Below are 27,154 nucleotides of genomic sequence, written 5' to 3' on the forward strand. Positions count from 1 at the left end.
GAAAGAAAGAAAGAAAGAAAGAAAGAAAGAAAGAAAGAAAGAAAGAAAGAAAAGAATACAACATCCATCATTTTGCTGCCTTCAAGAAACACTCCTCAGCATCAATGACAAACACTTCGAGGTAAAAGGATGGGTAAAAGTGTATTCCAAGAAAATATAGCCAAGAAACAAGCACAAAATCTAACAACACAGACTTCACCAAAACTAATCAAACTAAATAGTGATACTTTGTCTCTATTAAATAAATAACCCAAAAGATGACCTCACAATACTGCAACTCTAAACAGGTACACATCAAACATAGGTGCATCCAGTTTTCATCCCAACAGAAATATAATATGCAATTTCAACAACTACTCTCAGGAATAGACAGTTCATTCAAACAAAAATTATACAAAGAAACAGTGCAGTTACATGACAAAAATAAATCAAATGAACCAAACAGACATGTAAGACCATTTCAACCAAAAACTAAGCAATACACATTTTTCTCAGCACTTCATTCAAATTTCTCCAAAACTGAGCACTTCATTAGGATAGATAGCAAGTCTCAACAAATACCAGAAAATTAAAATAATATCCTATATTCTTAGATTCTTGGATATTCCATTGGACCACAATTGAATAACTATACAATAGAAAAATTAACACATGTATACTAAACAAAACATGATTTAATGATAAATGGATCCCTGAAAAACATAAAAAGAAGATAACACAAAACTCCTAGACTTGAATGAAAATGAAAGCAAAACACAGATAAATTTATGGAGCACAATAAAAGCAGCAGTAAGAGTAAAGTTAACAATACTTTTAGTAGTTTAATACTAATGTGTGATAAATACAATGATCAAAAGTAACTTTAGTAAATGATTTACATCATGACCAAAGCAATTTGGGAAAGAAAAGATGTATTTCATTTTACGGGAATCAGAGCAGAAACCTAAGGCAGGAACATGGAAGGAGAAACTGAAGCAGAGCATGGTGGAACACTGGCTTTCTCTCCACACTTGCTCAGCCTGCTTTCTTATACAACTAAGAACTACCTGCCCAAGTACCAAGTAGGCTGGGCCCTCTTACAGCTATCATTAATCAAAAATATGCCCTACATACTTACCTACAAGATAATCTGACAGAGACTTCTCAATTGAGGCTTTCTCTTCCAAGAAGAACCTTACCTAAATCAACTTAACAGAAAAAGAACAGCAAAAGAACCAAAGATCTTAAACTTAGACCTTACGGATACATCTTATAGTCTCGGAAAAAGAAAAACAAGCAAAGTCCCAAAGCAGTAAACAAGTTGAAACAATCAAAATCAGGGCAGAAATCAAATAACTAGAAATGAAAATAACAATGTAAAGAATTAGTGAAACAAAGAGACGTTTGTTTCTTTGGAAAGTTAATCAAGCCTGAAGAACTATAGCTACATTAGCCAAAATAAACAGAAAAGATACACATTACTACAATTAGAAATGCAAAGTGAGATGCTAAAACAGGTTTCAATGAAATTCAGTAAATAATGAATAGAACATAAAATCCCTATTTCAATACACTGGAAAATCTAAAAGTAACTGATTAATTTCTAGATGTATTCAACATATAAATTAAATCAAGATGAAATAATGTAAGCAGATACATAACTAGTGATAAGGCAAAAGCAGTAATTAAAAGACTACCAACTAAAAAAAAACCAGGACCAGATGGACTCAATGAATTCTACCCTCGACTTAAAGAATTAACTCCAAAACACTCAGATTATTCAATGAAATAGAAAAGGAAGGAACACTTCAAAACTCCTTTTATAAAGTCAGTATCACCCTGACACCAAAACATATATAAAGATACGACATAAAATGAAATGTACAGACAGATACTGTAAACACACATGCAAAAATTCTCAACAAATATTGGCAACCCAAATTAAAGAGATTAATTAAGTCAAAAAGATCATCCATCATCACTAATTTGCCTTCATTCCAGATGTATAGTGATAGTTCAACATATGTAAATCAATAAATATTATCCATTACACAGACAAAAGAAAGGATTATTTCAATAAGCACAGAAGATGTCTTTGACAAAATTCAACAACCCATCATAGTAAAACTCACAAGAGGGGCTACGAGTGGAAGGAATAGGATGTTAAAAATAATAAAGTTCATACAACAATCCTATAGCATGCATCATGCTAATGGGAGAATTCAAAGAATTCCAACTAAGATCCAAAAAGGAGTGTCTATTTTCTCCACTTTTAGTCAATACGGTGTTTGAATTCTTAGCTAACACAGTAAGACAAAAGAAACAAAAAGGAGCATAAATAGTAAATAATAACAAAATACAAATGAAAAGGGGAACATAACAACAGACACTAAGGAAATCCAAAGAAACATTAGATCTTATTACAAAAAACTGTACTCCACAAAATTGGAGAATCTAAACAAAATGAACAAATCCTAGATAAATACTACTTATCAAAGATAAATCAAGATCAGGTAAACTATTTAAATAGTCCTATAACCCCTAAGGAAATAGAAGCAGTCATCAAATGTCTCCAAAGCAAAAAAGTCCAGGACCAGATGGTTTTAGAGCAGAATTCTACCAGACATTCAAAGTAGAGCCAGCATCAATAGTCCTCAGGCATTAACTCTGACTAACTGTGGGAAAGTTTCAGGCAGAAAATAATATCCAGGGGAACTATCAGGGCAGGGAAGTACCAAAGAAGAACTCAGATAAAAGGGTCCAAGAGACTGCTCAAGCTCTGTTCTTCAGTGCTTAGCTAAATAATATGTAAACAGCAATGGAAATTTTTTGAAAAATTTTCATTCCTGAAGTGAACTCAGAGTCTTGTGTCTGTATCTACTATTGTGTGTGCTAGGTCCCTGTGTTGCTGTTCTGTTCATGGTATTTTTCTAACATAAGGAATATGTAGGTTAGTCAAATGACCTATGCAAAATTCCAAGTCAATGCAGTATCAGGAAAAGGCTAACACTAACATGAATTAAGGATAATTAATATAACACACTTTATAGCAAACATTTTTATGAGACAAACTATTAGACACTTTTCCCCCTTTATTATTTACATTAGAGTCTCAATTGGACATGACCTATTAATTTGTTCTTCAAAAACCACATATTTCACTACAATAACCACTCACAGTCCAAGGGAAGTCAGGGCATCAGAAGTCTGAAACCATTGGTCACATTGCATGCAAAATCAGAAAGCACAAAATGACCAGTATCTGTGCCAGCTTAGTTTCTCCTGTTTGTACAGTAAAGAACCAAAGCCCAAGAAATAACGCCATCCCCCTTTAGTGTAGTCTTCCCACATCAATAACCTAGTCTACATAGCCTTCCTTCATGGTCATGAGCAATGGTCAAATAATCCCTTGCGGGTGTGCCTAGAAGCCTGTCAAGATGGCAATGAACACTAACCATCAAAACGAGTAAAATGCTTGACACAGAAGCATGGAAATCTAATTATCAGTTTCGCGAAACCCAATTTTTAAAAAGACACCATGACATATCTGTAACTACATTACTGGGATGGCAGAGACAGTGAGATCACAGGGACTAGAACAGTCTTGCCCAAACAGTGAACATAATGTTCACTAGCAATCTGCCTCTAAAAGCAAGGAGGAGAGTAACAGATGTGGACAAATAACATCAGCCTCTAGTTTCCACATGTATAAACATACACACATCATACACGCATAGACACATGACATCTATATTTGTTATATTAGGTATTTCTACATGCATTTCCTTTTAATATGTACCACCCATACATTCATGTCCATAAATAATATATAAAATGTTAAAATGCAAAAGTTAAATTATACATTCAAGAATATACAAGTTTATTTTATTCTCACTCAACTGCAGAAATGTATTACTCTGGTATTACATGGATAATACTTTAGAAAATTTCTCACCTTTGCTAAATGGTTTGAATCACTTTCTTGAAGTAATAGATAGGGTGTTCCTTGTGATTCCTGAAGTTTTTCTTTTAATTTTGCATTTTCCTGTTCTTTTTGAAATAGTTGGTCCTGAAGATTAACAACACTTTGCCGGAGCATAGTTTCATTTGATTTTGTAGTTTCAAAACAAACATGTAATTCATTATAAAGCTGTTGAAAATAACCAAAAAATATATATAATCAATAAAGTAACTATGTGCATTTATATATATAAAAGATAAATAAAGCATACATGAACATATATCTGCCATTAAGTTAATAGCCAATAAGCATACACAATGTGTAGGTGATACAGTAAATACCAATATGAAACTACATCTGGCATTCAAAAGGTAAAATGTGTTATTGGCCAGGATAACTGACAATAAGAGTGTTAATATTTAAAGAAGAGAACAGATTCTGAGCTAGATATTTGTACTTTCAGGGCTTCATGTTAAAAAAAGAAAAAAAAGAAAAAGAAAAGTTCTTAAATAAGCAATGACAATTCTACTAGAATGGCCCAATCTTTTTTAATCATCTAAATGTCACCAAAAAAAAAAATGTGGAAAATTCTGTAATTTGTTAGTAACGTACATAGAAGCATACTGCATATTTCATTGGGAATTCTTTAAATTTAACTGCTGTGTTTTCATTTAGTATCAATTATTTTCTACTACTAATGATAGCCAAAAGGAAAGCTAAGAGCCAAAGTAAGGCAGTCAGGTCGTAGGCACAGAAAGACATAAATAAATATCAGGAAAGTGGAGCTCTTCCACAGAAGAAGGCAGAGAGCACAGATCTAGAATTAAATAATAACATAAAAGCAGTGCTCTAAAGGCACAAATAAATAAATAAGCTCAAATTGTTCCATTAAATCTAGTTAGAGTTTATTTTAACTGTGTGTAGGTATGTGCTGCATAATTAGCATCTCACACAGGAATGCCTGTGTCAACTGTGGTGACAGATTTACATGTGGAATCCAAATTAAGCACTATGAAAGTAATCCAAAAGCCAAAAATTTTAAAGAAAAACAGTAACCAAAGCAACTGTTAATATACCAAAAGCAAAAACTTCCAATTAGAAAAATCACAATACATAGCTAATAGAGTGGTATTTTAAGTTAGCTCAACCAATTAAAGATATGGAATATCTTCACTTACTGGCATACAAAAAATTCACAGGAATGTAAGTTTTAATTTAATACTGACAGCTATATATTTCTGTATATATGATATAATTTAATTTCTAAAGCTTGAAGGCATGTGCATCCTCTTTTCTTTAAAAGTTTCAGAAAATATACAATTTTTCATGAAAATAAGGCCCTTAAAATGTTCTAAAATATAATTAATCAAAATATTTGGGATCTATAAATGATATCTATTATTATAAATATTTAACTACTTAAACATTTAATTCATATCACTTCACAGAAAAATTTAAGCAATTTTTGCTTAGCTATAGAATTCATAAAGATTTAAAAGTACCAGTTTATGTTTTCCTTTGTCAGTGCCTTTATACAGTGGTATACGCCAAAGACCTTTCCAGAGCTTACATTATTAGACAGTCTGAGAAGAAAATAAGAATACTGACAGTTTGCAGGGACAATCAAGGGTCAGCATAGGCCCAATAATCACCTACCTACAGATGCTCTCATGACTGGGTAAAAGCAACCTCTAGAGACTACATCCAGACTGCAGGGAGATGGCTGGAGTTAGCAGAAGTAAAGGGATGTATCTTACTCTCAGCTATCACCTCTTAATCTCATTCTTTCTACACACAAAAGCTCTGGGTTTAGTCACCCAGGAAAAAGCCCTCTGTTTTAAGCTCTTCTGGCCTCACATTCTTGCTTCACCAAGTAGAAGAGCAATGGCACTCTTCTGCTGTTCTCATTGTGATTGCTCAGTTACATTGTTTGGAAGTTCCCCCAGCTACAGCTGGTCTGACTGGGTGGAGCAACTGTGTCTTGTGGTGAATACTTGTACTCAGAGCAACAAGAACTTAAACAGAGAACTGGAAGGGAAGATCTAAACCAGCTACTTCTAGGAACTGGGATGCACACATTCCTTGGATCTTATTCCATAGACACACCTCTTGCTGGCCTGCTCTTTTCTGATTGTGGTTGACTTTGCTCACTTCCTAGCACGAACACTATTCATTTGCATATGCCAGAAACTGGAAATAGCCTAGATAATTCAACTAATGAATGGATAAAGAAAATGTGGCATATTTACAGAATGGAGTATTACCCAGGTATTAAAAAAATGATATCATGAAATTTACAGGCAACTGGATGGCCATGAGAAAAATATCATCCTGAGTGAGGTAGCCTAGACCCAGAAAAACAAATATTGTAATGTACTCACTTATAAGTAAATATTAGCTGTTACGTAAATGATAATCAGGCTAAAACTCCACAGACTCAGAGAGATTAGGTGAAGAGGAGGGCTGAGAGGAAGATCTCCCTGAGAAGGATAAATAGAATAGATTTTGCAGGTAACCTGGGGGCAGGTAGGGATAGAAACAGGAAGAAACAGCTTGCAGGGGTTGGGGGGAGGACAGAGCAGAGGGAAAGAGTAAGGGAAGAAATACCTGGAATTGAGGGTCACCATAAACAATCCAGGATGATGCTAGGACAGAGGGTTACTCTCTGAAAACTGACAGTGGAGTCCCATTGCTCAGGACTACATCCACACAGCTAACCAAAGGTAAAGAGGTTGAGTAAGACCCTTCACCCTCCATCCTAGTTTTTTTGGTATGGGAAGGTACTCTGTAGTGTACCAAAAAAGAAATCTGGACACTAACCTAGCCATAAAACCTTCAACCTACATCCTATGCTGCCGGAAAGATGGCGTGCTGGGACAATGGTGACATGGAACTTATGGGAGTGGCCAATCAATGTTTGTTTAACTTGAGGCCCACTCAGAAAGTGGGAACACACCCAGACACTAGCAAAGAAAGAGGCTCATATATGCTATGGCAGATAGCTTACTGTTTTTGTAGGATTTCTTGAAGTGAGAGCAGATCTGTCTCTGACTCTTTGCCTGCTTTTAAAACCCTTCCCCCCCTACTAAGTTGCCTTGTCCTGCCTCTATATGAGGGCTTCTGCCTTGTCTTGCTGTATCTTTTTTTGTCCTATTTGGCAGTCATCTCTTGGAGACTTGCTCTTTTCTGAAGGGAAATGGAGGGATCTTGGAAAGACAGGAGGTGGCAGGGGAGCTGGGAGGAGCGGTGAAAGAGAGAAAAGTGTGGTCAGAATGTACTGTATAAGAGAAGAACCTATTTTCAATAATAAATTAATAAGTAGAAAGAGTACAGGAAGCAGGAAGAACCCTATTGTCACATTTAATTCCAGGCACCAATCCACCAGCAAATTTAGATGAAACAGTTTAAGTCTATCTTTATTTCTAAAGTGCTTTCGATGATGAAGCATCAGGACAATAGAGTGTTTATTTCCATAGAAGATCTTGCAAGGAGTTTAAATATTCTAGTTCCATGGAAGGGTACTTACCTTACTCCCTGGGCACAGGTAAATGCCAAAAATTGTTCCCAAGTGAGTAAATTACTTAATATACTAAATTCATTCATCTATATTGGTTATGGCATTCTGAGTTAGCTAAATGTTTCCTCTACTGGTAATCAAAATTCCTTGCAGCTCTATCTAGAAAAGCTTCTCTTTTTCTTTTTTTCTTTTTGTTGCAACTTATATCCTTATTTCTACTAACAGTCCCGAAAAAGTCCAAAAACCTGGATGTGATTAAACATTTTTTCAAGATTCTGGCATAAAAACAAATACATGGGCAACAGTTGTTTGCTTTCTGGAATAAGACAGCAGTTTAGCAGTTTTCTCTGTGCTACCTCATGAATGAGAACAGTCAGAGTAAAACAGAATATACTTCAAGGAGAGAAAGAGGAAAGGTAAGGGAAACTAATATGTTAGTTATAGGACAGCTAAAAAGCATAAAAAAATAAACCAGAAAGACAAAGGTTGAGTTCATAACCTCAAGCTCAGCTGGGGTGAGAAGGAATGAGGAGGCACAGTGATGGAAAGGGGGCAAAGCAAGCAGAGGGGGAAGATACTGGAAGGGTGGGACACAGGTGAAGGATATAAAGTCATAACCACGGAGTAGGCCAGGCAGCCCTGACAACAGGTCTACCGAACTCTGTCAGTCACAGGTCTCAAAGGTTTAAAATCCAGCACGGAGATTTGGTGTGGCAGTGGCAAGTTACCACCGGAGATGACCTCCATCGTGTCTACCCCCTATCTTAGTGTTACATTTGACAAAGATGGAACTGTCCTCAGGACCTGAAAATACAGATCAGTCACCAGCGACAGATCCAGTGACTCAGTGGAGCATGCTGTCAAGGAGGCAGGGAAAGGGAAACATTCATTGCTGGAGGGATCACAAACGTATGCAGCCACTTGGAAATAAGTGTGGTAGTTGTTCAGGAAGCTGGGACTAGGTCTACCTCGAGATCCATACATACCAGTCTTGAGCATATACTAAAGGACTCTACATCCTATTACAGAAATACCTTCTCAAACAAGTTCACTCTCTTCAGAAGAGTCAGAAATTTAAAAAAAAAAAAGTCCTGATGTCCAAGGAATGAATGAATAATCAAATGTTGTACATTTACACTTGAAATATTATTCAGCACTTAAAAAACATAAAACTTGCAGGTAAATAATGGAGCTAGAAACAATCACCCTGAGGGAGTTGACCCAGACCCAAAGGGAAAGTCACTGCAAGATTTCTCAAAAATGTGGATGAGAGCTTTTAACCTTTGACATATGTGCTTCATTTTGAATATTCACAGATTTGGGTAGCTCATAAGGGACTGGGGAAGGTATACAGGGACTCAAGGCAGGAGAAACAGAATATCGTTTTACAAATGGACTAAGAGTAAACCAGAATAGAGGGATTAAATAGTGGAGTGGAATAGGAGTGAAGGATAAAGGAAGAAATAGGGGAGTGATAATAAAAAATAAAGTTTTTAAATCCATACGGAAACCTACTTTAGCTTTCTAAAATAAATAAATGAATTTGAATTGATTTTCCATATAAGGAAAAGAGAATGGCATTACTACACATCATACGCTAGAAAACAAAATCTTCAGGACCATAATGAGTTCTGTATTTTTGAATCACTGGACAGGACTCCTCCCCCTCTGCCTGCTCCTCATTACAGGCCAGTGCTGTCACCTGCCCTCCACAGCCGGACAGCAAGGTCATTTTGCTGGAGAGAACGCATATCCAGGCCATCACACTTAGAGAAGTCATGCTCGTGTTCACCTGGAAGCTTCACCCCTACTGACCATTGTTCAGAGTGATGGCATGTACAATGTACGCTACCCAAGGGAAAAAAAATGATCAATCTCACCCAGCAACAAATCCTGTGACCCAGGAGAGCAACCTACCTACAAGATACACTGGAGCAGTAGTGGCATAAAGGTCACTGGGTTAACCAACCACTTATTAAAATTAGATTTAAGATCCACTTCATGAGACATAACTAACCCCTGTCACTGTCGCTAAGGCCCAGAAACTGAGACTAGACAGGTCAAGTATACAGGAAAAACCTAGTACTATTAGCCTACTAAATGAACATAATAATAAAATAATCACTAATGATATTGTACCCAGAGATCAATGGCTCATTCAATTCTGATCTGAGAAGATTCTTCTTGCAGTAGATGATAATTAACATAAAGACCTACGAATGGACGATGTGTAGACAATGAGAGATCTTGGAACACTCAGCTCGTTAAGTGTGTTAAACATCCCTTCCTTAAGGCTTCAGGAACAGCAGTAAGGTTGTAATAAGAGAGAGTGGATGACTCTAAGGAAACAATGTCTTACAAACACAACAATGCTAATTGCACTTGTGAACGTAGAGACAGTGCTTCATGCACAAGGCCTGCGCAAACTGAAGTCAGACAAAAATCCCTGCAGAGAATGGGAAGCAAACATAAAATCCTATTCCTAACCATTGGGCCACTTATAATCGATACCTGCTGCAAAGGTGAAAATCAATTTTGCCCACTGAAGTGACAGCCACCCTCCAAGGCAGGCCTCAAGGTCAGTCAGGAGTAGGTGCCCAACACAAAATGAACTTTTTTTGGTTCATGGTTTTTTTGTTTTGTTTTGTGTTTTTATGTGCTTTTTGGTTTATATGGGTTTTTTTTTGGGGGGGGGGTCATTTGGTTTGGGTTCTTTGTTTTGTTTTGTTTTGAGGGAGAGAGAAAAAGTAGAATATTTGGTTTGATATTGGGAGGTGAAATGAATCTGAGAAAATCTGGGGGCAGAGGAAATATGAACAAAATATATTGTCTGAAAAATTAACAATAAAAATTTGTAATTAAGCTGGGTACAGTGGCACGTGCCTGTGATCCCAGCACTAGGGGAAGTAGAGGCAGGCAGATCTCTGTGATTTTGAGACTGTTCTTCAAGGCAAGTCCAGGACAGCCAAGGCTACACAGAGAAACCCTGTATTGAAAAAAAAAAAGGAAAAATTTTGTAATTAACAAAATCAGTGAGCTCACACTGTAATGGTAATGGTCTCATCTTCTGTCAGAGGGAACATGTCCCATTGTCTGTGTATTACTGTGAAGGCTGAGAGCTGTAAGTCTGTAGCCAGAGATTGCTCCACTTCCGAAGCTACATCCCTGCCATGTGTGAGTTGCTTCCAAGCAGGTCTTGGAACTCTAACCCCAGGTCTGACAGAGCACTGGGTTGTCCCAGCTTCCTGCCTTCCATAAGTTTATGGAAAAGGGTCTGAAAATGCTAAAAAAAAAAAAAAAAAAAAAAAAAAAAAAAAAAAAAAAAAAAAAACACAACCAGGACCAAGAAGAATGCCTGCTTCCCCAGGTTCAACTCCTGCAATGCACAACTCAGTTTGTGTTTACCGACACATACTCCCTATTGCATCTGGGGGACACTGGTGAACCTGGAAATTTGCTGTTACTAGAAACACAAATTCAGTGGCCTCTAGAGTAACTAGGAAACTTTTGGGCCCAGAAAAGACTTGTGACCAGCACTGACTCCAAGCAAGTAGCCAGAAGCCTCTCAACAAATGCAGAGACGAAGCAAACAACATATTTGTGGCCATCACCCTAGCCCACCTGCACTGACTAGAGAACAGCCACAGACTCCGGCTACCACCTGCTGCCCTCAGAACTGCGAGAGAGAAAAAATAAACATAAAAACACCCTTCACTTTTTTCAGCCTTACAGAGTCTGAGCTATTAAAGAGGAGTACTACTCCCATGATGTTATTTATATAAACAATTTAGTACATTGTACAAAATAAGAAGCTCAGTACATGCACTTCTTTCAATTAATGGCAGAAAGAGTGATGCTGTGAGTCAGTGGGCAGAATGAAGAGAGCCAGGTGAGCCTTGCTGGAGACTCCGGAAATACCCAGAGTAAAATGACTACCAAAGAGACACTCAGAAATAAAGGGAAAAATCTTTGAAAATCAACGACCCGGAAGACCACAGCAGTGCTCTCCTTGTATCTGTGCGCCTTTGTGAATAAAACAATGCAGATTTTTATATGAAGTCTGCCTTAGGTCATGCAGCAGTATCATACTTGTTCCAGTTATTTCTTACAATAAAGTCTTATTATACCTAGTATGTTTCACAGAAGAAATACAAGTTCCAACTTACAAGTTTTTATATCTGTATTTTCAACTTACCATATTCTAACTCAAAAATTTGAATATTAACAAGTCAAATCATGTAAAAGGGAATAATACAAAATTTCTAAAACCTTGAAATCTGTTTAAAGTTCATAAATAGAACTTTACATTTTCACCACACAATAGCAGCATACTTTTTGGTATGATATGCTTTCAGCTGTGTGAACATCTTCCTGGTTCTTGAGCACTTTCTGTGTGTCCATGTTCAGAACCTGGAGCTGCTGGATCAGTTCCGCTTGCTGCGCTGTATGTGCGCTGTTCTGCTTATACCGATTCTGCAGCTCCTGCAGTTCCTTCCTGTGCAAAGCAAGCAGTAAAGAGAGAGAAGCACGAATAAAGACCACCTCAGTTGCACAGTTGTGTGCATCTAAGAGTATAGATTCGCTTCCTAGTTTCATCCATTATTTTTTTTATTGCAGGCAAACTTATAATAAATGAAATAATATATAAAGTATTTAATATTTATCACATACACCTAGAAAGTATTGACAGAACTACTATGACTTTCAGAGGCAAATACTTATCAATTTTCTTTTATAGCTTGATAGAAATAAAAATTCTAGATATATTGTCATAGAAACACCTTCTCATTGAAATTAAGTTAAAAAACTGATAAGCACTGGTCCTAAGTATAGTCATCAGATAGTTTAAAATATAAGGTAAGTTAAGCTTTCATTTTACATAATAATGGACTTGTGAAAAAAATAAAAAATCCTGAAGAGGCTAACAAAGTTTTCAAACTGTCCTGTGGAGATGATGTGTAAGATGGTAAGGCAACAAAGTCAGAAGTAAGGAAAACAATACAAGGCAACCCAATCCCAATCCTTGGAAAAAAAACAAAACAAAACAAAATAAAACAGGTGAACAGTGGTAAAGTCAGAAGATAAATAACCTAGTTGAGTAATTATGACACTAAGGACTCAGGAGAACAATACCTCTGGGGCAGAAACTTCCAGATTCTTATAGTAAGAAATCTTGTGCAACATGAACCATAAAAAAACTAGAAATTATTTGGATATTTTATTTTAACAGGAAGAATATTTATAGAAATTATTTGAGGCTCTATCACTTAGTTTGTTAAAAAACATGTTTTTTATTTTTAACAAACTATGTCAGCAAAATACATTTTATTTTATATGCTTCAGAGATTGCAGTTTAGGTGGTATTTATTTTTAATCTATAGTTTCAAACTGGTGATTTATACATGAAAATACTTTAAAGAAATATGTAGTTGTTGAAGACTGATGAAACCTAATACAGAGCTCAGCTTCTTAGAAATTTAAGGCAAGAATGTTCTTAACCGTATTTATAAACTCTACATCCAAGCAGAGAAATACATGTGCATAGTCTATCTTCCTATGACTACTAAAAGGGGAAACACGTAAAATCACACTTCAAACTTTGAGGAGGAGAGAATAAGAAACTGTAAAGTGCCTCTAGGAAAAATGATAAAGAAAGATACACAGTAGACATCCATTCGGACTGTGCTACTTTCTATTAGGAAATCAGAAGTTTCAGCAAAGGAAATAAACAATAGTATGTCCACTGTGGATAGGGAGAGCCTGTTGGCCAAGAGACTTATGTCAGTTAGTGCTGCATGTAAAAGGGCACCGTGAAGTTAAACAGGAACAGGAACAAAATAAAATAAAAACTTATTTATCCTCCAATATTAAAATGTATCATCTAAATATCTTAATAAGAGAGCAAAAGTTGATCTATATAAAATTTACATTAAGATGCAAAATCTATGTACCTTCAGTCATAACAAATACAGTCACACAATATAGAGAAGGGAGACACTGAGACACTGGAAGGTCAAATGTCAATGTGAAGAAGGGTGCATTTTTGTCCAAACTCATATACTACTTTACAGCGACTCTGTTAGAAAGCATGGAATAACCTAGTGAAGGGGTATTACCACACACACAAACACACAATCTCCAATCAAGCTATCAATCAGTCTCTCTTCCTCTCTTCCTAAATAAAAAATTTAAAAATAAGGAAAAATACCTATGGATCACTAGGAAGGAAGGAATTTGTATTGACCTGTTTTTATATGAAAATGAAAGGGAAAATAAACAGGATTTATTAAAAACATATGGGTTTGCATTATAGTCTGATTGTGAAATGTTCTTCACAAACTTCTGTGCTAGAACAGTTGTTTCCTAGCTCGTGGCACTATTTTGTGATGTTACAGGCCATTCTAGACATGGGGATGGCTGGTGTAGCCATGGACCATAGGGATAGGGTAGGCAGGCTATACCCCAGTTTCAGGTCCAGTCTGGCTTTCTTTCTGTTTCCCAGTAAGAGACAGAGGTGTGAGCAAACTACCTCATATTGCAGCCACCACAAAGAAGAACTGCTCATTCTCAAATGCCATCATTAACGCCACCACTCTTTCCCTGTGAAACTGGGTGTGAAAATAAATTTTCCTTCCCCTAAGTTGTTCCTGTCATTTTGACAAACAGATAAGCAAAATAAATAATTCTAGTTTTTAGAATTAAGAAAGATTCACTGTACATATTCAGAGGAAAAGTGCAGGAAACAATGACTGAACACTCTGTTCTAGAGCCAGTTTAGCAAATTTTCATTGCACAAACATATGTACCTACAGAAGACATACTGTTACCATTTGAAAGTATTAAAAATAAACATAGCCATGCTGAATGACTAATAATATTCTAATGAAATTCAAACCTTTACAACTTGCCTGACCAATGTGATGTCCGTATCTTTTTGGAGAAGTTCAGTCTCTTTGTTATTCAACTGTAGTGACAGAGCATCGTATTTACTCTGTGATAATGCAATTTCTTCCTGAGCTTCAATTAAATTGTTTTCAAGGGCCTAAAATTAGAACACTTGTATTACAACATAATAAGCATGAAGGATAAACAGAAGTGTATTATATTTATTTTATAAGATGCAGGGGAAAAGCTAACAATATTCTTAGTAAAACTATATTTAGATTTTTCCGTAATAATAAAATGTGAATATTTTTAAATATCAACTTTAAAATAGTTACAAAATAAAAAAAAAGCAAGGCAAATTTTGAAGAACTATAGATGAAAAAAAAGTTACAAAAAGCAGTAACTTGTACTATAGCTTTCAGAAACCTTTTTCTTTTTATTATTTTTTACAATTTACTCATTTTGTATCCCACTTGTAGCCCCCTCCTCACCACCTCCCAGTCTCAACTTTCTTCCCTCTTCCTCCCCTATCCCCTTGCCCCTAGTCCACTGAGGTCCTCTTCCCCTACTGTCTGACCCTAGCCTATCAGGTCCCATCAGGACTGTCTAGATCCTCTTCTTCTGTGGGCTGGCTGGGTCGCCCCACAAGGAGAAGTGATCAAGCAGCAGGCAACTGAGTTCCTGTCAGAGACTGATTTTTCTTGCCTTACTAGGGAACCCACATGGAGACTGAGCTGGCTATGGGATACATCTGCACAGGGGATCTAGGTCATGTGTATGGTATTTGGGTCTCTGTAGAACCCCGGGGCCCAGCTTTTATGGCATTGTTGGTTTCCTTGTGGGGCTCCTGTCTTCTCCTAGTCCTTGGATCTCTCCCTTCTTCTATAAGACTCCCTGTGCTCTGTCTAAAGTTGGCTGTGAGTCTCTGCAGCTCTGATCTCCTGCTGGGTGGAGTCTTTTAGAGGACATCTGTTGTAAGATCCCATCCTGCTCCCTTTCTTCTACTGCTTCTGGTGTGTATCCTGTCTTCCCTTCAGAATGAGAATTAAGCATCTTTCCTAGGATCCTCCTTGTTTAGCTTCTTTAGGTCTGTAGATTTTAGTATGGTTGTCCTTTATTATATGGCTAACATCCACTTATTAGTGAATATATACCTTGCTTGTCTTTCAGCTTCTGGGTTACCTCACTCAAGATGATATTTTCTAGTTGCATCCATTTGCCAGAAATTTTCAGGATTTCCTTGTTTTTAATAGCTGTATAAATGTACAATTTCTGCATCCATTCTTCAGTTGAGGGATATCTGGGTTGTTTCCAGATTCTGGCTATTACGAATAAAGCTGCTATAAACATAGTTAAGCAAATGTCCTTGTTATATGGTGGAGCATTTTTCAGATATATGCCCAGAAGTGGTATAGCTGGGTCTTGAGGTAGACTATTCCCAGTTTTCTGAAAAAAAGCGCCAGATTGATTTCCAAAGTTGTTGTACAAGTTTGCACTCCTACCAACAAGAGGAGAGTTCCTCTTTTTCCACATCCTCTCCAGCATGTGTTGTCACTTGAGTTTTTGGCCTTAGCCATTCTGATGGGTATAAGATGGAATCTCAGAGTTGTTATGATTTGCATTTCCCCAATGACTAAGAAAGTTGGGCATTTCTTTGCCAATCGATATTCCCCTATTGAAAATTCTCTGTTTACCTCTGTACCCCATTTTTATTTGATTATTTGGCGTGTTGGTGTTTAACTTCTTTATATAATCTGGATATTAGCCCTCTGTCAGATGTAGGGTTGGTGAAGCTCTTTTCCCAGTCTGTAGGTTGTCCTTTTGTTCTGTTGACTGTGTCTTCTGCTTACAGAAGCATTTTAGTTTCATGAAGTCCCATTTATTGATTGCTGATCTTAGAGCCTGAGCTCTTGCTGTTCTGTTCAGGAGTTCCTTGCCAATGAGTTCAAGACTCTTCCCCACTTTTTCTTCTAACAGATTTAGTGTGTCTGTTGAGGTCTTTGATACACCTGGACTTTACCTTTGTGCAGGGTGATAAATATGGATCTATTTGCATTTTTCTTTAATTGAATTTTTATTTTTTTAAATATTAGTTACAGTTTATTAAATTTGTATCCACCTGTAGTCCCCTCCCTCATTCCCACCCAACCCCACCCTCGCTCCCTCATCTCCTCCCTGCCCCTTTCCAAGTTCACTACTAGGGGAGGTTCTCCTCCCCTTCCATCTGACCCTAGCTTATCAGGTATCTTCAGGACTGGCTGCAATGTCCTCCTCTGCTATTTGCATTTTTCTACATGTAGACATCCAGTTAGACTAGCACCATTTGTTGAAGATGCTATCTTTTTTTTTTCCATTGTATGGTTTTGCTGCCATCTTGAAACCTGTTTTCAGAAATTAAAACAAACAAAGAAAAAAACACTTCATGCTATAAAATTCAAGAACTTGAAACAAATTGTTAAAATTACCAAAAGTTTATTATTAGACGTAAAATAAATTACAGAATGAAATTGTTAGATTTAAATGAGATTAATTACTTAATTATTAAGAAAATGATAGTTATAGCCTTCTTTGTTTCTTGTTTTAAATGTACAAATATACATTAGCTACCACTGGATAAAAAACAAATTTTTTTTCCAATATTTAAGACTGAGGTTATGGAAAGAGCTCTACCTCAATACCCAGCAATACCATTCCTGGGCATACACCCAACAGATGCTCTATCATACCAAACTTTTTATTTAACTTTATTTCTTATATTCACCTTACATCCCAATGGTAGCTCCCTCCCTTGTCTCCTCCTCATCATACCTCCTTCCTCCTCCCATACCCTTCCACTATTCCTCAAAAAGGAGTAGCTCTCCTCCCCTACCATCTGACCCCAGCTTATCAAATCTCATTTGGACTGCCTGCATCTTCCTCTATAGTCTGGTAAGGCTCCCCACCACCACCACCACCACCACCACCACGACCAGGGGTAAGTGATCAAACAGTAACCAAAAGAGTCCATGTCAGAGACAGCCCCTAGAGAAATAGGGAACTAGGGAAATGTCTGTCCTCCTGTTACAGCTGCCCAGGAGAGAAAAGCAAAACCTAAGAATTAGTGATGTTACTTACAAACACACACCTGCAGAGCCAGAATAGGATTTTCAGTGTCCCACAGTTCCAAGCCAGGCAGCTTTATTCACCAGGATCTAATCCTTAATCCTTATCTTTACTCTCAGTGCTTCCTGCTCACTTCTAATGTTACTAAAGAAAATCTGAATATACCCTATGCAATACTTGGTTATCAGGTGGCTAATACAAAATTTGGATAGCAGGATTATCAAGAATCTGTAGTTGGTCTCATAATTATATCCCACATAGGCAATAATAATATAGGTTTTCTATCAAGCACCTTTGTGCTTCAGGAGTGAGAAAATATTTTCTGAATTACACACTGACTCTACCACATTCAAGTCCAAGTGAATATTGCAAATACGTTAATTGAAAGAATCTAGATGATAAAAACTAAACTAAATAAACAAATATCTCAGATATATAAGAAAAATTAAAAACCAAGACAAAACAACTTTTACCAAACACATTACCACAATGGCATCAACTTAGAGTGAATTACATGAAACCTCAGACAAAAACTACAAAGAATTTCTAAAAGTATGGCAAAAAAAAAGGAAAGGAAAAAAAAAAAAAACAGTGACTGATTGAGAACATAAAACATCTGAATGGAATAGGAAAACAATTAAATGTATAAAAAGGGAATTCAACAAAGAGAATTTTAAAAATCAATATGGAATCCTAGAAATGAAAAACTTAGGTCAATTTAAAATCTTCCTACAAAGTTTCAACAATAAGATGGATAATGGAGAAGAGAGAATATTTGAAGACATGATAGATGAACTGGAGCAATCAGATAAGGATAAAGATTAAGTGATTAAAGATTAAATGATAGAGATTAAAGATTAATTCATGGGAATTTCAAAAAAGATGGTTTACTCTAAAGAAATCAGTACTATGGATAAGAGGCATAGAAGAGTAAATAAAATCTAGTTGTAGGCATAGAAAATATTGTTTTATAAATTCCTAACAGAAAATGTCTCAGTTAGGAAAGGAAATGCCAATGTATATACAGGAGATATTCAATATTACAAAGAAAAATGATTAGAAAAAGAACTAATCAAACTATAATTAAAACATTAAATAGGAGACAAAGAGCATATTAAAAAGCAGAAAAAAATCAAGTCTCATATAAAGATCGGCTCATCAGAATAACAGCAACTTATTCAAATATTACTGCACAAGACAGAAGAATCTGGAGAGATATATTTCAAAACCTGAAAGACAACTGTCAGCCCAGAATGCAATACCTAAGAAAGCAATCTGCCATAATTGGAGGAAAATGAAAACTTTCCTTAAAACATATTTCATTAAATTAAAAAACTGAAATAGATAAAATTGGAGATGCATATGATCTAACAACTTAAACGAAGATAATTTAAACACATCTATAAAAATTAGTAATTTTAAAACCTCCAGAATAAAATTTAAAAAGCCCAAGTCTTCAAGGATTCTCTACTAAATTGTATCAAAGAAAAACAATATTTCTCAAAAAAAGTAATTCATAAAACAGAAAAAAAGGAATAGCACCAGGCTCTTTCAATAAAGCAAGTCTTTACTCTGATACCAAGGGCAGATGAATATACAACTGAAACCCAAAAATTACAAACCAGATGGTTTCAGCGCAGAATTCTACCAGACCTTCAAAGAAGACCTAACTCCAGTTCTCTTCAAACTATTCCACAAAATAGAAACAGAAGGAACACTACCAAACTCATTCTATGAAGCCACAGTCACATTGGTACCTAAAACTCACAAAGACTCAACAAAGAAAGAGACTATTAGGCCAGTCTCCCTTATGAACATTGATGCAAAAATACTCAACAAAATACTTGCAAACCGAATACAAGAATACATCAAAGATATCATCCACTATGACCAAGTAGGCTTCATCCCACGAATGCAGAGATGGTTCAATATATGGAACTCCATCAATGTGATCCACCATATTAACAAACTGAAAGAAAAAAAACACATGATAATCACCTTAGATGCTAAAAAAGCATTTGACAAAATCCAACATCCATTCATGTTTAAAGTATTGGAGAGATCAGGGATACAAGGCACATATCTAAACATAGTAAAGGAACATATCTAAACATAGTAAAGGCAATACACAGCAAGCTTATAACCAACATCAAACTAAATGGAGAGAAACTTAAATCAATCCCACTGAAATCAGGAACAAGGCAAGGCAGCCCACTATCTCCATATCTCTTCAACATAGTTCTGGAAGTCCTAGCTAGAGCAATAAGACAGTTGAAGGATATCAAAGGGATACAAATTGGAAAGGAAAAAGTAAAATTACCACTATTTGCAGATGATATGATAGTATGCCTGAGTGACCCCAAAAACTCTACCAGAGAACTACAGCTGATAAACACCTTCAGCAAAATGGCCGCATACAAAATTAACTCAAAAAAATCAGTAGCCCTCCTGTATACAAAAGACAAAAGGGCTGGGAAAGAAATTAGGGAAACAACACCCTTCACAATAGCCACAAAGGACATAAAGTACCTTGGTGTAACCCTAACAAAGCAAGTCCAAGACTTGTATGAGAAAAATTTTCAGTCTCTGAAGAAAGAATTAGAAAAATATATCAGAAGATGGAAAGATCTCCCATGCTCATGGCTTGGCAGGATTAACATAGTAAAAATGGCCATCTTACCAAAAGCAATCTACAGATTCAATGCAATTCCCATAAAATTACCAACACAATTCTTTTCAAATCTTGACAGAAAAATTCTCAACTTCATATGGAATAAAAAGAAACCCAGAATTCTAAAACAATCCTCAACAATAAAAGATCTTATGGAGATATCGCCATCCCTGATCTTAAGCTGTACTATAGAACAACGATTATAAAAACTGCATGGTACTAGCATAAAAACAGAATGGTGGACCAATGGATCCGAATAGAAGACCCAGAAATAAACCAACACACTTATGGATACCTGATCTTTGACAAACATGCCAAAACCATACAATGGAAAAATGATTAGCATCTTCAACAAATGGTGCTGGTCTAACTGGATGTCTACATATAGAAAAATACAAATAGATCCATACTTATCACCCTGCACAAAACTAAAGTTCAAGTGGATCAAAGACTTCAAAATAAAACCAGACACATTAAATTGGTTAGAAGAAAAAAATGGGGAAGACCCTAGAACTCATTGGTACAGGAGACAACTTCCTGAACCGAACAGAACACCAACAGCACAGGCTCTAAGAGCAACAATCAATAAATGGTACCTCATGAAGCTGAAAAGCTTCTGTAAAGCAAAGGACACCGTCATCAAAACAAAACGACTGCCTACAGAAGGGAAAAAAATCTTCACCAATCCTCTATCTGATAGAGGGCTAATATCTAGTATATATAAAGAACTAAAGAAGCTGAAAAGCAGCAAACCAAGTAATCCAATTAAAAAATGGGGAACAGAGCTAAACAGAGAATTCTCAATAGAGGAATATCGAATGACAGAGAAACACGTAAAGAAATGCTCAACCTCATTAGCCATCAAGGAAATGCAAATCAAAATGACCCTGAGATTTCACTTTATACCCATCAGAATGGCCAAGATCAAAATCTCAAGTGACAACACATGCTGGAGAGGTTGTGGAGAAAGAGGAACCCTCCTCCACTGCTGGTGGGAATATAAACTTGTACAACCACTCTGGAAATCAATCTAGCAGTTTCTCAGACAACTAGGAATAGTGTTTTCTCAAGATCTTGCCATATCACTCCCAGGCATATATCCAAAAGAGGCTCAAGTACACAATAAGGACATTTGCTCAACCATGTTTGTAGCAGCTTTATTTGTAATAGCTAGAAGCTGGAAACAACGCAGATGCCCCTCAACTGAAAAATGGATACAGAAATTGTGGTACATCTAAACAATGGAATATTACTCAGCAAGGAAAAACAAGGAAATCATGAAATTTGCAGGTAAATGGTAGGAACTGGAAAGGATCATCCTGAATGAGCTGTCCCAGAAGCAGAAAGACACACACAGTATATACTCACTCATATAGACATATAATATAGGATAAACCTACTAAAATCTGTACATCTAAAGAAACTAATCAAGAGGGAGAACTCTGACTAAAATGCTCAATCCACATCCCGAAAGGGAAAGAGGATGGACATCAGAAGAAGAAAACAGTAAACAAGTTAGGAACCTGCCACAGAGGGCCTTTGAAAGGCTCTGCCCTTGTAGACTATCAAAGCAGACGCTGAGACTTATGGACAACTGTTGGGCAGAGCGCATGGAATCTTAAGAAAAAAGTGGAAAATAGTAAGAACTGGAGAGGACAAGAACTCCATAAGTAGAGCAACAGAACCAGAAAAATTGAACACAGGGGTCTTCCCAGAGACTCATACTCCAACCAAGTACCAGGCATGGAGATAACCTAGAACCCCTGCACAGATGTAGCCCATGGCAGTTCAGTGTCCATGTGGGTTCCATAGTAATGGGAACAGGGACTGCCTCTGACATAAACTGAGTGGCCTGCTCTTTGATCACCTCCCCCTGAGGGGGGAGCAGCCTTATCAGGCCACAGAAGATGACAATTCAGCCACTTCTGATGAGATCTGACAAACTAGGATCAGAAGGAAGGAGAGGAGGTCCTCCCCTCTCAGTGGCTTTGGGAAGGGGCATGCATGAAGAAGAGGGAGGGGAGGTGGGATTATGGAGGGATTTATAGGGGGATACAAAGTGCATAAAGCATAATTAATAAAAGTTAAAAATATAACAATAACAAAAAAGATCAAATATTGGGTGGATTATGCCCTGGGTATTATCCAATTTACAAAAACTCTGAAAATATTATGGAAAATAATAATAGTTTAGCTTCACTTTACTTAGAATCATCAAGAATGTCCCCGCAGATTGTTTTTAGGATACATGAGAAAGGTTTGAACAATAAGAAAACGTTCTCTTGTCTCCCACATAATTACTATCACTTGTCTGAGGGTTACTACATTTCCTTTGAACTTCTCATTTTCTGTAGCCTTTAAAAGGTCATCCTTGCAAGCACACTTGATGGTCTATCATTTATAACTCTTAGCCAAACGCTTCTGATAATTCTATTACTATTACCAATTTGTCAATAATCTGGTGAAAAAATACTTGAAAATTGTAGCATAAGGACTAGCATTCAATTCAGACAGAAAGGATCCAAATGTCTGAATATGATCTCTCTTCAATGGATGAAAATACTCATTAGAAATAGATTTGAACTGAATTATTTTCACATTAATTCAGATAAATAGCTAGTCAGATTTTCATTCCAAAACAGAAGCTACATGTTTTGGAATATACAGAATACTTTTAAAGGTGTTACATTTTAATTTTAGACTTATTTATGTATTTAAGTGTTTTGCTGACATGTACATCTGTGTACCATGCTGTACCTGGTACCTGAGCTGGTCCAAAGAGAGAAATTAATCACCTTCGAAATTATGGATGCCTGTGAGCTAGCATGTCTATGCTGGGAGCATAGAATTTAAGCAATGAATTTTTTCAAGTTTTTCTTCAGAAACAATATATCCAGAGCCCAGGGCTTTGTTGTTTTGTTTGTTTGTTTTTGTCCTTTTTAGAAAAATCCTGTTTTTCAAATGAAAAAGTGCAGGAAATTTTCAATTAATTATTCACCAGACCTCAGAATGTGCATAAAGAGATGTTATCATGTGTCTGAAGGTTATTGCTGTGAACTGTGAATTAGAAATAATGTTTAAAAAATTATTAATAAAATACTTGCAAACCAAATTCAGAACACTTTAAAAAGATCATTCATTGTGATCTGGTTGAATTTATTCTACAGAGGCAGGAATGATTCAAGATACATAAATGAATAAATGTTATTAAATTACATAAGTCAACTTGAGGACAAAAATCATGTGGTCATCTCACTAGACGTAGAAAAAGGCTTTTGACAAAATCTAGCATCCACTCATGACAAATCCCTGAAATATATAGAAATTTCAGGGATATTGGAATAGAAACATATCTCAACAAAAGACTGTACATGCCATACCAATATTATGTTAAATGGAGAAACACTCAAAACATATTCATTAAAATGAAGAACAAAGCCACTCTTTATACTCACTAATATTTCAGACTTCTTTTTTTATTATTTGTTACAATTTATTCAATTTGTATCCTACATGTAGCCCCCCATCTCCTCCCAGTCTCACCCTCCCTCATTCTTTTCTCCCTATGCTCCTAGCCTACTCCAGTAATAGGGGAGGTCCTCCTCCCCTACTATCTGACTTTAGCCTATCAGGTTTCATCAGGACTGGATACATCATCTTCCTCTGTGGCCTGGCAAAATTGGCCCTTCCCAGGGTGAGATGATCAAAGAGCTGGCCACTGAGTCCATGTCAGAGACAGCTCCTGCTTCCCTTACTAGGGAAACCTCTTGGAGACTGAGTCTATGGGCTACATCTGAGCACTGGGCCCAGGTCCTATCCATGAATGATTCTTGGTTGGAGCATCAGTCTCTGCAGGGACCCCTGGGCCCAGATTTTTTGGCTCTGTTGGTCTCCTTGGGGAGCTCCTGTCCACTCCAGGTCTTTCTATCTCCTCCTTTTCCAAAAGGTTCCCTGCAATCTACTCAAGGTTTGTCTATATGTCTCAGCATCTGCTTGGATACCCTAGTGGGTAGATTCTTTCAGAGGCCCTCTCAAGTGACAACACATGCTGGAAAGAATGTAAACTTGTACAATCACTTTGGAAATCAATCTGGTACTTTCTCAAAAAATTAGGAATAGTGCTACCTCAAGATCCATCTATACCACTCCTAGGCATTTATCCAAAATATGCTCAAGTATAAAACAAGGACATTTGTTCAACTATGTTTGTAGCAGCTTTATTTGTAAAAGCTAGAATCTGGAAACAACCCAGATGTCCCTCAAGTGAGGAATGGATACAGAAATTGTGGTACATTTACACAATGGAATACTACTCAACAATTAAAAAGAAGGAAATCATGAAATTTACAGGCAAATGGTGGGATCTGGAAAAGATCATCCTGAGTGAGGTATTCCAAAAGCAGAAAGACACATATGGTATATACTCACTTATAAGTGGATATTAGACATATACGATAAGATAAACATACTAAAATCTATAGTCTTAAAGAAACTAAACAACAAGGAGGATCCTAGGGAAGATGCTTAATCCTCATTCAGAAGGAAAAACAATATAGACATTAGCAGTGGGAGAAGACAGGGAGCAGGGAAGGAATTTCAGAATCTTTAGATGGAACAGTAAGAAAAGGTAAGCAAATAAAAGGGATACAAGTAGGAAAGGAAGAAGTCAATATATACATATTTTAAGGTGCTATAATTATATACATAAGAGTCTAAAAGGCCCACAAGAAAACTCTTAGAACTGATAAACATATTCAGCAAAGTATCATGACACAAAATTAACACATAAATGTCACTGATCTTCTTATATACAATGACAAACTGAAAGAATCCGTGAAACAATCACATTCACTACATCCTATAAAAAAATCATTCTTTCATATAAATCTAACCAAGGATACAAATAATTCATAATTAAAAGTTAAAAGCATTGATGAAAAATTAATTTAGAAAAACATTAAAAAATTCCCATGTTCATGGTTAGAGGGACCAATATTGTGAAATGGTTATCCTACAAAAGATAACCTACAAATTCAATGCAATTGCAATAAAATTTTCAATGAAAAACGTCTCTTCACAGTAAGAAAGAAAACAATATTAAAATTTGTATGGAAGCAAACACAAGGGTCCGCAAATAATCCAAACAATTCTGAGCAAAAGTATAATGCTGGAGGGTCTCTGTTCCTGATTTCAAGTTACACTACCGAGCCAAGGTTTGCAGGTGGGCACAAAATAAGCACAGACCAGTGGAACAGAATACAGGCACCTGTATTTATACCTGGTATTGTAAACTTAGTCAAAAGCCCATGGCTCAGGAGGCATAGGTCCTACTGGTAAACTTACTCCTGTTGTTTTATTAATTTATTTTCAAACTTCTTTCTAGATATTTTATTTATGCCTGTAGACTAACGCTGCTCTACACCTTGGCCAAAATACTTTTTTTCTGCTCTAGGATACAATGCAGAGACTCACAATTATTAAGTGTTCATTCCCTATCTCATACCCAAGCCTCAAGGAACATGAAAAAAGGGATCTAAAAGAATCTAAGGGATCTTTTCTGAGACTGATACTCCAACCAAGGACCATGCATGGAAATAACTGAGAAATCCTACACAGATATAGCCCATGGCAGCTGGGCTGGAAACAGGGCTGTCTTTGATATGAACTCAGCAGATAGTTATTTGATAACCTCCCCCTGTTGGGAGGGCAACCTTACCAGGCCACAGAGGAAGACAATGCAGCCAGTACTGATGAGACCTGATACACTAGGGTCAGATGAAAGGAGAGGAGGACCTCCCCTATCAATGTATTGAAGAAGGAGCATGGGAGGAGAAGAGGGAGGGAGGATGGGATTGGGAAGGACTGAAGGAGGGGGCTACAAAGTAAATAAACGATAATAAATAAATGTAAAAAAATAAATGCAATTAAAAAAAGAAAAAAGAATCTAAAAGCTGAAGGATAGAAGGTAGTGCTGGGCAATGCGGGCTTCTGGACACAGCATGATTGTTGCACTCTTAAACTTATTATATCTATAGTTACCTGCAAGACCTGTACAAGATTAAGCCAGTAACATCAGTGAACATTCTAGCAGGCAGCACTAAAAAAATTATTAACAAGGACATGAAAGTGGAAGAGGAACATGACATGAAGATACTTTGGATGAAGTCTGGAAAGAGTAGGAGGGGAGAACTGGGGTAGATTGGTGATAATACAAGCTATACATAAATGAAAATATCATGAAAATCAATAAATAGAAAAAGGCCATTAAATATTTGAAGAAATTTTGGACAAAACCTTCTGATATTTGATTAAAAAACATGAATCTAAAATCTTGAAGAATTCCAGAACACAAATAGCCCCATGTGAAAAAATTAATCAGTCTCATGTTGCCAGAAATAAAGATTCTTGGAAACACACAGAAACAAAAGGGTACCTACTAAGACAGCTAGCTGACTTCTCATCAGGCTGCACAAAGGCAAAAGCAGTGCAATGTTATATTTAATGTACCAGAAAGAAAAAAAAAAGGCTTGTATTAGATAGCTGGACATTAAGAAAAAATTAAGACAGCTGTAGATAAACAAAAAACAAAGGGGTTACTGCTAGACATGTCCAGTAGGGGCGCTAAAAGGGAGTGTTTAGATTTGATTGAAAGGCACAAAGCCATAGTGAAAATATGGTTTTCCAAGAAATGTAAATAAAATGGTAAATGCAGAATCCACTTATTGTGCTTTGAGCTTGTAACTCTTATTTCGGGAATGAGGAAACATGGTAAACTATCACCCATTCTACCACTGAACTACACTCCTAGAACCGTAACTCTCTTTGGTTCCTACACCTTTCAACAGACATGCAAAATATATTCACCAAATACACAGCCAGCATATAGCAGTGCCAGTTATAAAAATAACATGGGGACAGAGCTATGTAAAAGCCAAGTTTTTATGAGATACTGGCAACTGATGGTTTTAATTCAAATTAAATTGGCATAAGGTTAGGATGATAAATGCAATCCCTCATGACTGGCAAAAAAATATAAATA

The 27,154-nt window shown here is 36.5% G+C and overlaps 1 protein-coding gene across 2 annotated transcripts in view; it reads right to left on the reverse strand.

Moving 5' to 3' along the window:
• Cntln (centlein) overlaps positions 1-27,154 on the reverse strand; it is a 292,210-nt gene that overhangs the window by 161,804 nt on the left and 103,252 nt on the right. Inside the window, exons 6-8 of one of the 2 annotated variants that reach the window (XM_055629436.1) lie at positions 14,366-14,499; positions 11,790-11,952; positions 3,935-4,129 (exon numbers count right to left, since the gene is read on the reverse strand). In XM_055629436.1, coding sequence (XP_055485411.1) covers positions 3,935-4,129; positions 11,790-11,952; positions 14,366-14,499 — 492 coding nt within the window. Of the gene's footprint in view, positions 1-3,934; positions 4,130-11,789; positions 11,953-14,361; positions 14,500-27,154 lie in introns of both variants that reach the window. The other variant, XM_055629442.1, reaches the window with a different exon arrangement.

This window comes from Psammomys obesus, unplaced genomic scaffold (assembly GCF_907164565.1).
Source record: "Psammomys obesus unplaced genomic scaffold, mPsaObe1.curated_primary_1811, whole genome shotgun sequence".
NCBI classification, from domain to species: domain Eukaryota; kingdom Metazoa; phylum Chordata; class Mammalia; order Rodentia; family Muridae; genus Psammomys; species Psammomys obesus.